Genomic DNA, 14,549 nt, shown 5'->3' on the forward strand with positions numbered 1-14,549 from the left:
GTGAAGGCTGTGATCTGGATTCAGAAAACGCTCGTCTAATTACTTTTAGGATGAGCGTCCTGTTTCTCGGCTGGCCAAGCGATATTTTATTTTGGCGACTGCACAAATCACACCCCATAATCACTTTTAGGACCAGCATCCTGTTTCTCGGCTGGCCAAACGATATTTTATTTTGGCTACTGCCCGAGTCACACCTCATACGCGAGGGACTGTGGTGGCGAGTCGCCTCTGTCTTGACACTCATCACATCCGGAGGAAGATAGATGAAGTGTCTGGCTCTCTCTCTCTCGCGCGGATCTAGCGGGTGAGGACCGAGAAAAGGACGAGCCTATCTCGGATCCCTCCGCTAAATCCACCTGCGATCCCCACGACAACAATCTACGCCGTGCCTCGGCAACAGCGGGACCGCTGCCAGCGGGATCGCGAGCCTGGCCGCTCTCATCAAACACAGCCAGGCGAGAGCGGAGCATACGCAGCGAGAGTAACTCGCAGTGATGACAATCAGCTCCTCGAAAGCTGACCGTGCATGCTCTGCTCCTAAACAAACAACACACAGATCGTGTGTATCCCCCACTGCCAGATAGTGTGGGCAGGGAGGCACACAACGTCTGTAATGCCGTTTGCTTGCCATAGATATTAGTTTAGACTTCGACATATTCTTTTGAATGCTTGTGGACTGACAGACAACAGTAAATAGACTGACACATACACAGAGCGCTACTGAAGAGCAGAAGCTAACTTGCGCTCTGCCGGATGCGCTTTTATACTTCCTGGCGCTCACGTCACCCCACTCATGACGTCTCACTGCTCCATTGGACTGATTTTACACGTGCTTCAGAACGCGGTCACGCAGGGGCGCTCCCAAAGCGAATCTCGATGCGGGGGGGGGCTAAAGTTCACCAGAGGATTTGCTATCAGCACTAAATGAGCTGCGAGCGAAGAGAAAGGCCATTGGTGAGATCTCCGTGATTTCTCCATTCACTGAGCAGCGAGCTAAGAGTCTGTAAACTTCAGACTAAAGTCTGTTAATTGAACTAAGAGAGAGAAGCCAACAAGAATACATAGATTAATGTCTAGGTTTAAGTAATGACTTATTATTCTAATGTGGATAATTAATTGTAAACGACATTTCCACACAAAGGGGTCCTTGAAGGCACTGTAAACAATTACTGGGCCCTTAGAACAGTTTGGCTTAGAATCTGTTTGCGCTTGATAGGCTTTGCATTTGAATTATTCATTACAAATAACAAACGCAAATAGATTTACAGCACGATGACACTGGATTATGTATTTAAAATGCAGAATTGCATTTCCTTTACGCTAAACACCCTATCGAGTTCTGTTAAGCTACAAACTGAGAATCCCAAAGAAAGTTCTACAGAATGTAACCTGACAATGGCAAATAAAAATAAAGCAGAAAATCAAAACACAAAACCAAAAATATAAATAGATAGACAGACAGACAGACAGACAGATAGATAGATAGATAGATAGATAGATGATACAATTTTTAAAAATGCCCATAATTAATTAAATTTTTATATTCATTTTTAATTTTAGCCTTTTTATTTTTTTTAAAAGATAGTCAAAACAGAACAGAAAAATATGGGGAGAGAGAATTAAAGCATCAAGCATCAAGGACTGAAAGAGGATATATTATTGTTATTATTATTACATTTGCACCAAAAACCTTTAATTCTGAATATATATCTATTGTTTTATGGGTAATATTTTGCTTAAAAAGCTCCTTATGTGAAATATTTTGCTTGAAAATTAAATACCTCTTTTGTTAATATTTTGTTATATTAACGTCTGCAGTGATCAACAATCTCCCAAAAACATTTAAATCAATTAACCACTCCATCCTAGACTTCTCTAGACATCAACTTCTGCATTTGCCTATGCAATATCTAAGTAATCTGTTTTATTTTTCAATTTAATTCTAGAGAAACAGCTCTACATTTAAAAAAAAAAAAGGTTAGCATGTCACCTTCATATAGCCTCTTGTATATTTGCTGCTAACTAAAAGCAAACCCAAAGTTATGGCAGCTATTCCTGTTCAAGTAAAAACAGAGAGCGCTTTTCAAATGATCTCTTTATGTATAAGCGAGAAGGATGGCATGGCAAAGCACATCTTAAGCATGTGGAAAAAACCCTCCTCGCACCATCATTTATAGTCAGTGTGCGGCGCTGACTGAATGTCAGAGTGCTTTTCTTCCTTCTGGCTGTGGGTCTGTACTGGCCACATTCATTTCTCACTGTTCTATCCTTGACCATATGTGAACAGACCAGATATTAAAAGCATCCTCCAAACAATGGCATGTACAGACACTCAAATCGCTCTCCTGCCTCACAACCCCTGGCCCTCACCCTCTGCTGCCCCATACAACTATTACGAGCATATACAGCTCCCAGGGGCTGAATCTCAGTGCTGTTTCTACACCAATCACAGTGAAATTACCACTATATCAGTTATGGCACAGAGTTCAATACTTGTGGAGAGCTCCTTTAACAGCAGAGCGGAGTTAGGAGTAAAAATAGCTATCCTCCTGGTACCATCTCATCTCTGGAGGATGCATTCTGCTCTCTATTCTGAAAAGAAAGTGGTTTGACTGGTTAAATTGGCCGCAATTATGATTATTAATGATTCCAATAGCAAAAGAGGTGCTTCAAAGGGGCAACGGTGCATGTTCTGTCTTTGTGTGATAGAAAGGCACCTTCAGGTGGCACAATGTCAGGAAGCGGTCTGGGTGGGGGTGGGTTGATTATGCCAACATACTTACTTCCCAAGGGCAAAGCACTCTAGCCGCACTGTGATGCCTTTGGCTGCCAGTACTGTCTGGGGAAAATGCGCTTCAATTTTGGGCTCGTACTCCCCCATCACTCCTAAAAAACAAAATGTAAGACATTCATAAAGGTAGGTCTACATATAGATTTCACCATATACGATGGCATGACACTAAATGGAAGCTCAGCATTAAAATGTGTGCTAATTAACATATGCCATGCAATGAAAAAATACATACTTTTGTCAAAAAAAAAAAAACATCAATGAAAACTCCTACTTTCCAAGTTCAGGGAGATTCAATCTCGAAGGAAGCTAACTGGCACTCATCACCAGGTTCTCATTGTCAATGTACACTCTGCTTTTTATCTTGCACATATTTTGTTTACTGCTGACTAAGAAAAGCAGTTGTTTCACAGAAAGTACGACTCATTTAGCTGGTTTATGAGGTGACAGGCTGCATTTCCCATCATTCTCTGTGTGGCAGCATAATGTTTCGAATACCACAGGCACCTGTCACATACTATTTGATTTTGCATGTGAGCATTAGCATCTAGCTAAAATCATTACCTTAAAATTCACTTACTTACAGCTGATGTAAGCAGTGTTAGCCATCTTGCTAACTAATGTCACACTTTTACTGCATCCGAAGGAGTGCCTACTTCCATACTATATAATATGCAGAAAACAGTATGTCAAAAGAGTAGTATCCCTGAGTACCATCCCAGGCTCAGTAGAAAAAAAACAAAAACAAAACATGAATATGTGGGTTTTGCAATGATTTCAAAGTGAAAGTGTTTTATTACATTGGTTGTTGTATGTATCATGGCAGTTTGGAAATTCCTGGGCATCTCAATATGGGAGCAGACATCCTGTCGAGGCAGGGGCCGAGGCCCGGGGAATGGATGCGCAGATATGGAGAGTTTTTGGCCAGGCTCAGGTGGACTTGTTTGCGACCCGTCAGACATCGCAATGTCCCCTCTGGTTCTCTCTGACTCATCCAGTTCCACTGGGGCTGGATGCTATGGTACAGACTTGGCAGAGGCTTCGTCTGTACGCCTTTCCCCCGATCGCTCTGCTCCCGGGAGTTCTAGAGAGAGTGCGTCGAGACGGGGTCCGTCTATTGCCGGAGGGGTCACAACTCATAGCCTCTGGTCTCTCAACCGAGGTTGTTGAGACCATCCTCCAATCTAGAGCTCCCTCAACGAGGAAACTGTATGCCCTGAAGTGGAGACTCTTCACTTCATGGTGCGGAGACCGCCTGCTTGACCCAGTTAACTGCCCGATTGGTACAGTGCTGGAGTTCTTGCAGGCCCGTTTCTCTGCAGGGTTAACCCACTTCACCCTGAAGGTCTACGTGGCAGCTATAGCGGCCTACCACGCCCCTCTTGATGGTCACTCAGTGGGCAAGGACCTCCTGGTTACACGTTTCATCCGCGGTGTGATGAGGCTGAGGCCTCAGGTACGATCTTGTGTCCCTCCTTGGGACCTCGCTGTGGTGTTAGAAGCTCTCTGTAGGCCTCCTTTTGAGCCTATCGAGGAGATATCAGATCGTCTTCTTACGTTAAAGACTGGGTTTCTCTTAGCTATATCTTGTCTAAAGAGAGTTGGGGATCTGCAGGCCCTTTCTGTGGCTCCTTCCTATCGCGACTTTGCGCTCCTGGTCTGGTCAAAGCTTTTTTGTACCCTTGGGCGGGGTATGTCCCTAAGGTCCCCTCCTCTACACCACGGCCTGTCATACTCCAGGCTTTTTATCCTCCTCCCTTTAGGGAGCCTGACCAGCAGAGGCTTAATTGTATGTGTCCAGTGTGAGCACTGGATGCATACGTCCACAGAACTGCCCTGTGGAGAAAGGTGGACTAACTGCTTGTGTGCTATGGTCCCCCTAAGAGAGGTCATCCTGCTTCCAAGCAGACCCTCAGCCGGTGGATAGTGAATGCCATTACTGTTGCCTATGAGTCCTCTGGTCTCCCCTCATCATTGGGGGTCAAGTCTCACTCAACAAGAAGTGTGGCGGCCTCCAAGGCCTTTCTGGCAGGAGTTCCTATGCAGGACATCTGCAACGCTGCAGGATGGTCTACGCCCCTCACGTTCCTCAGGTTCTATGACCTAGATTTGCGAGCCACTCCAGGCCCCTCTGTTCTCTTGCCAAAGCTTTGCTCTTCCACACTAGGCAGGGATTTGCAAGTCTGGCGGCGTGGACATCTCGTTCCCCTAGCGTTTTCCGACGCAGCTCGAGTTCCCGAAAGGGAACGTCCCAGGTTACGTATGTAACCATGGTTCCCCGAGGGAACGAGACGCTGCGTCGCAAGGCCATACTTCCGGCATCCCTACTAGAGCTTGCGTCACTCCTAAGAAGCTAGCGCCGGCAGCACCTCACGTGCTTTTATAGCTTCCTGGTCATGACGTCACCCACCTCTGATGTCTCGCCTATCGATTAGACTGATTACACATATTATTCAGAGCTTGGTATCCTTGAAGGCATTCCCCTAGCGTTTTCCGACGCAGCCTCTCGTTCCCTCTGGGAACCATGGCTACATACGTAACCTGGGACTATTTTTGACAACACTACCAGACATTTATGGTGATACAGCTCTTATGAAGTCTCCCCCACTTACACCTGGCATTGACTTGCATTTTTTTATCCGGCAGAGATCTTATCGCACTTTATGTGTCCCTGAGCACCTCCAAATGTGGTAGTGATCCGATCAGTGTGTCTTGAGTGCATTTACACCTAATGCAATCTGATTGTGATCCGCTTTCTGAAGTGAACAGGCATGAAAAAAGCTTTCAAGTGATTTTATACTGAGATATGTTAGCTGTGCTACAACCGACTCTATGGGGCAGCATACCTCTAAATATCTCAGTTTGTAGGTGTTGGATCAGCACATTACTCACACCTTTTGCCCCTCTCACATGAAATTCCACCTTGGCATCTTCCCGTTTGCTTTTTGGAAGCCCATACTCATTCATTAAAGCTTGTGACAGAAAGCTTGTGCTTCTTGTGCACTGGGCTCGTGTTTTATTTTTTCTTTCAATCCATGTAGGTGCTTTGTAGGTTTAGGAGAGGCCTGAGGTGCTCTTATATGATGGATTACATTGCACATGAGGACTCCATCGCCTGAAATATCCAGAGTAGCTGCACTAGAACATTGACGTTCACAATCAATAGTGCAACAACCCAAGACATTTTATAAATGCGACAACTACACATACAGCAGCCCCAAAAGGTTCATGCACACTTTAGCCACACTTAAATATATGTCTTTGCATTAGATTACATAATAACAAATAAAATAAAATAAAAATGAAATGAAGATCACCATTGTATTATATGTTTTGTTCCACAATACAAAACTACAAAGCTTTGATCATATACTAAGCATTTAAATATAATCTTACTAGGACATACTATTGGGAAATATAGATCAACAACTGATATTTATTTAAGTAGGCTGCTATACTGTTACAAATATCTCATTGATTTACATTACAAGCTATCAGAATTTCATTTTTAATTTGGCCATATAAAATATCAGCAACTGCACTAAATTGCATATTTTTGCTCTTGAATATAACTGAGATGTATGAGCTCCACATTCTCCCGTATCATACTATACGAGCCATAGAGTACAGTAAATAGATTTCCTTTCATGTTTAGGTTCAATAAGCTGTTTTATTAAATAAATAAATATATAAATAAAAAAATAGTTTAGACTATTTGTCTAATCTCATTTGTCAAGCTTTACAGCATGGGTATGATTCTTAATGCATTCATAAATTCCATCTACTGTACAAGAGTAAACAATCTCCTGGATTTGCAATTTAGCACAACAAAGCTCAAGGGATCACAGCAAACAGGTGCCACGGTACGGCAAACCCAGTAGATACCAGTGACAAAGAGAGGGAATTCTCCACAGTAGCTCACATGACAAGCTGTGAAACTAAATTATTTTGCAAGTACACTACAGAGGCCACTGGGAAATGGGGCAAGAGAATTTGTCCTCAAAACAGCACCACACTGGAGTCTAATTGATGTGCAGAATTCCGTGGAATGCAGAGGAATCTTGAATGGCTGCATTTCACTTCTGCAGTCGTAGCTGGAGGACACAGATCCTTTGTTTATTCATGCGGATGTTGTGAGGGCCCATCTATATCCATTTGCTGAGAGATATGTCAGCTGGCATTGAGTAAGTCTGCAATTACGAAGGGAAACACTCCCATTCAGGGGCCTAATTAGCATTATCGGTCTTATTAAATGGGAAACTGGTGTATGGATTTTACATGAGAAAGCATTTCTTTCCTTTTTTTCACTTTGAAAAATATAACAAATATTGCAATCGTGCCTTAATCTAGAACATGTCTCGACCACCGCTGGTGAAAGCCAAAGATTATAGAAAAAGGGAAACAGTTCAGAAAGAAGATCCATTTCATGCTATTTGACGCTTTAAACAGACCTCCAAAAAATTACTACTATATTAAAGCAATATCACACGAGCAAGAGTTTGTTATGGCTGTACATCACAGCCATTACACACTTATGCAATGCAAATTACTTTTATTCAACAGTCCAACATAAAAGCATATAAATAAGTAAGGATATCCAAACAGTGTCCTAATGACTTCCTTCAGCCACAAATTCAGGATGTGCCATTACTAGTTCAAGAGATGTGTCCAGACCTCTGTTACTCATTCGAAACGTTCACTACGTCCATTTCTGAGATGTTATTGAGATAACAAGAAAGCAGCTTGATTGTGTGATATTGGTTTTACACAGAACAACAGATATATGTCCAAGCAAATACGGTGCAACCACACTTTAGATGGTCACTTTTTAAGTCATTTGTTTCATTCCTAATGAAGCAGCATTTTTGAATGAATTTGCTGAATATTTGATCAAATGACTCATCAAAAGACAGTCACTTGTTTCAAATTTAAACATCAGCGATTTTACAAAGCTGCTTTTGAATGGTCATCAATGGAGAAAGATGTTTTTTGCCCACAGACTGCTGTAGGCATGGCAATCCATGGCATCTATGGGACTAACTGCTTAAACTAACCAGACAAACTCTGACCCCTTGCCTACAGCTGTAATCTACAGCACATTTATAGCCTCTTTTATGATAGCAGTCCATTTTCCCCCAAACAACTTTTCAATTTCAATCTCAATTCCCTTACTTGTTACACATTTATGATTCCAAAGCAATCCCATGTGTATAATGAATTTGCAATATTATATTGGTTTACGCTGCAATACATTTTCTGTGTATCCTATTTAGCATCTAGAAGGGCTGAAATTGATATGACTGCATTCTAGGCCAGCTGTGCCGAAACAAATACGTGAGCTCTTTTTGTGTTGCGATGCCTACTTTCAAATCACAATTTAATCCATTTATTAACATGGAATGGGGTAGTTTTGTGCAATGCAATTTTCCTTTTCTTTTGTTGTGCTATGCAGAACAATCACCTGATGAAAGTCTTGGCATCCATCAGACATTTAAAGCTTTTACATCCAACTGCTAATGAAAAAAATCCATTATCCCAATGCTGGGCTTCACATCTATTTTCTAATGACTAAACCAAGGCAAAAGTGCAAATTGAAAGCAACCATGAGAAAATCTACACGGTAGTGCAAATAATTTACATTTTCATCATTTATTCACCTTTATGTCATTCCAAACATGTATGATTTTTTCTTCTGTACACTAACGGTTGTATTTGTGCTGCTCTTTTCCATGCATTCAAAATGAATGGTGGGTTACCAAAAAGTTATCAAAGTACTTCAAACTAATTTTGCACTATATTCTAGGCCATCTAAAGTCATGCAATAGTTTCTGTAGACCTGAAATATAGTACAAAAATCATATCGGCGACGTTTATGATGATTTTTGTAATTTTTGAAGCTTGAAAGACCCATTTACTTTTATTTTATGGATAAGAGCAATGTGAACATTCTGCTAAACTTTTGTTTTACTCAAATGAAAGAAAGTCACATGGGTTTACTACAACATAAGGGGTGAGTAATTGATGACCAAATGTACATTTTTGGGTGAACTACTCCTTGAAGACATAAATAAATGGATGGTCTGTTGGAAATAAATTACTGTTAAGGTCCACGTCATCCGTAACGAAAGAAAGCCTACAATTCAATTGTCAGAATGTTTAATGTGTGATCATGTGATGCAGTGCATCATCACAGCACCATTTCACTTCCCATAAAAATCACAATTATGGGATGTGTCATGTTATGATTCATTCTGTAGTCCACAGTGCACCTATTGGAGCATTTTATACATGCTTAGCACATGTCCACTCAGTGTCTGAACATATGGTTACACTTTACTTGAAGGGGTGTGCATAAGACTGACATGACACCTTCATAATCATGACATGACACATGTCATGAATATGAAGGTTTTTAATGCATGTTTATGACAACTGTCATTAAGTGTCATTCGCTCAGTTATGTAATTTTTAATGCAAAGATGACATTGTTTGAGATGTCTTTGTTATGGGCTATGGTTAGGGGTAAGGGTAGGGGTAGGGTTAGGTCAAATATTGTCATATTTGCATTAAAAATGACATAACTGAGCGAATGACACTTAATGACAGTTGTCATAAACATGCATAAAACCTCCTTCATATTCATGACATGTGTCATGTCATGATTATGAAGGTGTCATGTCAGTCTTATGCACACCCCTTCAAGTAAAGTGTTACCCATATCACAGACATAACTCACAACACCTTTTTTTTAATTGGTATTTCTGAAGACCTATGGGCACCAATGATCTAAAGCAGGGGTTTTCAAACTTTTTGACAAACATGATTATCCATTTGCTTGGAAACCCCTTACTAAAACAATTGTACATTAAGCAATTATACATTTTAATGTAAAAAGTCCTATTTATACTGTAAAAAAAAAAAATATATATATATATATATATATATATGTTTATTAAGCATGGTTTTATATCAAGAGCATGTTATTTTCTAAATTAAATAAATGCAAGTGAAAGAAAGCGATTTATTCAGCTATTATAATGAAAAATTGAAAAATATTTACTTTTTAATATTTGACAGCATATATATATATATATATATATATATATATATACGATCTGCAAGGAGGAATGGCAGAGGATCCCCAAATCCAGGTGTGAAAAACTTGTTGCATCTTTCCCAAAAAGACTCATGGCTGTATTAGATCAAAAGGGTGCTTCTACTAAATACTGAGCAAAGGGTCTGAATACTTAGGACCATGTGATATTTCAGTTTTTCTTTTTTAATAAATCTGCAAAAATGTCAACAATTCTGTGTTTTTCTGTCAATATGGGGTGCTCTGTGTACATTAATGAGGAAAAGAAATTAACTTGATTAAATGATTTTAGCAAATGGCTGCAATATAACAAAGAGTGAAAAATTTAAGGGTGTCTGAATACTTTCCGTACCCACTGTATATATATATATATATATGTATGTCTATCTTACATTCACTTAATGTTTTAATTTTGCAGCCTTAAATAATACATTTTCCAAGAGGTATCATTGTGACTTTATACTAAAGCTGATTTGCATAGAAAAGCAGTGTGTTTGTGCTGAATGACAAGAATGACACTGGCTTTATTTAAATATGACTGGCATAGTGCTACACCAGTACATTCTGTCACTCTTCAGAGTGCTCAAACATGGTGTGTGTGGTTATTTACAAGAGTGACAAAATGCATTCTGAAACTAAATTAACTGTTGGAAAATTAGTGACAGACACATTTATAGTAAATCCACATAATGTGTACAGACCCCAACTAAACAACTAGATGATAGTGCAGTGACATAACCCTCATTTGGACACTGACTGATCATCGGAGGTGCTAGAAAAAGCACAGAAACAGAGGTACTTGTCTTGATTTTCCCTGAGGTCTCAGGGAAGCACGTACTGTATGCTACAGTCCAGAAATACCAGTGTTGCCAGATGTTGCTTAAAAAAGCGACAGGGTGTAAAAAATACAAGCCCAAAACAAGCGATGAGATAAACAGGACACTAGTTTATATAATTCGGCAATATCTACTTATTAGAAGATTTTTTATAAGGCTATACAAGCACAAACAAAACAGACAAAATTAGCTGCCACCAAACAGGTTAAGCCGTGAGATGCAAAAATGTCGCTTTGGTTATCATTTTAGCAATCATCGTAATTTATCAAGTGACTTCCCAAGTACCTTCAGTAGTCTTTTTGCTGTGTGTACATGGCCATAGTGATCAAGCCTGACTTTAGTTGGTTAGAAAGATGTGGAAAGATTAAGATGTGGAAACGCTGCATGTCGAAGTGGCACACCTGTTCATTTTTACGACAAACTCTGAATTTGTTGGATTGGGCATTCTGTGGGCATGCAGTAGAAACAGTAGTCATATTCGAAATGAAAACTGAGGCTTTTTGCACAGCACGCTTAGACCTTTTTTTCCAGACTCTCAGGTTTCTCATTTTGTGATTAGAAAAGCATGTACACAGTGGTATTATTAGAGAATGAGACATCAATGATATCAGTATGCATTTTTTATGACCCTTAGTGACATTTGAAATGTTATTTGAAGCACTGATCCAATATTTGTAGCTCAATAATTGAAGCCACTGCACTTTCGCTCTTTGAATCCAAGGACACTGATATCTTCTCTCCTATAAATGAACAACACTGATGAAGGCCTTGGCAATGCTTGACCCTCCACTTTAAAATGCTGCCCCTTCAAGGTCCAAGGCCAAGTGGGAAGGACGAGCAATCCCAGCACCACCAAGTGTTTTGCGAGCGCTCCAGCTCTGTGAGAGTTATTGTTCCATCCGAGTCGCATCTATTAAGGTGCGATTCATCACATAAGTACAGAAGGCCTCCGCTGCCTGTGCTGTTTCTCAAGAAGGGAGCGGGCAGGGAAGATGCATGACTTGCCCTGTAGGTGCAGCCGAGCGCAGAGGCAGTTGGGCAGCTTTGATTAAGAGCGTCTTAGCCAAGGGAAGGACATGGGTGAAGCTCTTCACCTGCGCATTCCGGCACGGAGCCTCTCGTGCATTTAATTATCATCCTGTCTCAGCAGAAAACATGAATCGAGGGCTGTAGATTGGTGCGCTTTGAGAGCACTGGAAGAATGACTGAAAGCAAGGCAGTTCGAGCTTGGCCAGGGGTGGCAAAATCATTTTCAAGCTTTTAGGCGCAGCCAGCCGAAGCATTTAGCTGCCGAATATGCGTGATGCTTTCCACACAATGTCTGCCAAGCGAACGCTGTGGATGTCAGGCACAGAATGAATAAAGATTCCCATCAGCCGTGCTTGTGTTTCGGGTGACTAACCTCTCGCTGAACTGGCGCTCATTCTGCATGAGACCACGACTATATGGTTATTTGCAAATGCAGCTGCCACAAAACAATTCATCCTGACTCTATCACCTGTGGCTATGAGACAACCCTCGGGACTTTTCTTTTTCTCTCCAGGCTTCCATCTCTGCCCTTTCTTTATCTTCTGAGTGTGACCGGAGAACACAACTCTACTTGCATTTGCAATCTGTGCTAACAAGAGGCGCAAATCCAATTTAGCATGCTAATGCGCTTAGATGCGTGCATGTCTCTGAGGAGAGTTTCTCAACAACAAGGTTATGCAAATGGCGAAGAGCATCCCGAAGGGGACGTGGTGCCCTCACAAAGGACGTGCAACATTAAGCAACGTAGGCAAAAACAAGCTTTTAGGGCACTGTAGTCCTTTTAGCCCGGCTGTTCTGGGATTGCGTTCCAGGGCGGCTGACATTGATGTGTACCGGCGGCAGGTAATGCATGCGTGTCTGTGAAGTATGGAAAAATGCCTGAAGTGACAGCCGGGTATTTGGCTCCCCCGCTTGGCCCAAGGGAATCTGCTATTAAAGAAGCTAGGGCCCATTCTGGAAGAGGCCCATTGATTCGGTTTATTTTATGCTAGAAAATGATTTCCCCGATGGCCAGTTTTCCATTGTCTATGGAAAAACTGCTCTAAAGCAAAAGATAAAGCACCTCATGCTCTCTGTTTTCATGTGGATGTTTTGGAATTCATAACACTTTCGGTTTGGACCTAAAGGCCCCTCGTGCAACAAGAAAAAGGAAGACAGAATGAGGCATATAAACTACATATATAAGTCAGACGTCTCATTGAATCGGCTTCACATGGCATAAAAGCACTAATATAGACAACCGACCTGCTTGTCACACTGCTGAAAAACTGCTACATTTCCTTTCAAGCCTGATTTGCAGGCACATCCATTATAGTATTCTGAGATATTGATGGACTTTTTCCTGGATTGTGATTCAGAGCTTAAAAAAAAGTCCAGCTGTCATGCACCTTAACACATTTAGCATATTTAGAAAGCTCTCTGTATGGGTATTGTTATATGAGAAAAGGATGGCCAATACAGCATTTGAAATGACAAACTGGCATTTTGATGACAATTGATATTTTAAATTTGAGTATCATTTCCATTAGGATTATGAGAAACACTGCTGCATGGTGGGGAATCAACGTTCCAATCACTTTACGATCAGCCAGCTAAGCTCTGCCCCCTTTGCCGCTAGTTTGCCATAAAATTCTGTCAATTACTCACCCTCATTCAGACCCAGAATACTTTCGATCAACACAAATTAATATATTTTGAATGAAATATGAGAGGTTTCTGTTCCTCTAGAGGAAGTCTATTCACCCAAAACTTGTTTCAAAATGTTCAAAAAGAGATTGTAAAATAAATCCATATGAATCAAGCAGTTTAATCCAAAAAGAGACACAATTGCGTTATATGATGGACATATTTAAATTAGGCCTTTAATAACATATAAAAGTTGATCACCTAACAGTGTTTACAACATTCAAATGTGATCATGGAAGCTCAAGTATGCTTGCTTGACACACAAGAACCAATGAGGATCTTATTACGCAAACATGTTTGAGCTTCTGCAAGAACCAGTGAGGCTTGCTCTCACACGTCAAGCAAGGACAAGCTTGTGTTTATATTCGCTGATTCGTTTATGATCACTGTTTATATGTAAATAAAAGCATAAATTAAATATTTTCGTTATATAAAGTGATCGTGTCTCTTCATAAGACTTGGATTAAACCATTAGATTCAGATGGATTTATTTTACAATCTCTTTATGAAAGTTTTGAAGCATCAGAGTTTTGTGTGAAAAGACTTTCAGTGGAGGGGCAGAAATCTCTCAGATTCCATTGACAAAAAAAAAAAAAAAAACTCAATTTGTGTTCTGAAGATGAGGATAAATATGGCTTTAGTCTATAAATATGGCTCGTGTCCCATATTCAATGTAAGTCTATGGGATTTGTCTACCATCTATCATGTATCAGCCCAACATTATATGCCTGATTGCTCAGAAAAAATAATAGCACATCTCACCTAAACAAACCATACATCACTGGGTAACATGTCGGATTTTAATACTAAGTATCAGGTAAGTGAACAGTAAAAATGCGTATGTTATGATATATACAGTATGCTATCTCATAAAATGTTTAAAGTATCGTGACCTACATTTTTATTTATATCACCCCTTAGTTTAAGACATGAGATATAATGGTAAAAAGAATGTCTCAATTTAATTTATTAGCAAAGAGACTTCATGTCATGGTATTGATTCATCAATTTGGTTCACCAAGAGAGATGCTTGGCATCCAGCCTAGTTCTGCTGTGCAGGTGATGGGGGTTTATGGAGCAGGGATATATGTGTGTGTGTGTGTGTGTGTGTGTG

The 14,549-nt window shown here is 40.5% G+C and overlaps 1 protein-coding gene across 1 annotated transcript in view; it reads right to left on the reverse strand.

Moving 5' to 3' along the window:
- Positions 1-14,549, reverse strand: part of LOC107567525 (contactin-5) — a 210,787-nt gene that overhangs the window by 89,878 nt on the left and 106,360 nt on the right. Inside the window, exon 7 of the mRNA XM_016253217.1 lies at positions 2,784-2,886. Within this exon, the coding sequence (XP_016108703.1) occupies positions 2,784-2,886 (103 nt within the window). The remainder of the gene's footprint in view (positions 1-2,783; positions 2,887-14,549) is intronic.

Source organism: Sinocyclocheilus grahami, unplaced genomic scaffold (genome assembly GCF_001515645.1).
Source record: "Sinocyclocheilus grahami isolate Dianchi unplaced genomic scaffold, SAMN03320097.WGS_v1.1 scaffold1165.1, whole genome shotgun sequence".
Taxonomy (NCBI): domain Eukaryota; kingdom Metazoa; phylum Chordata; class Actinopteri; order Cypriniformes; family Cyprinidae; genus Sinocyclocheilus; species Sinocyclocheilus grahami.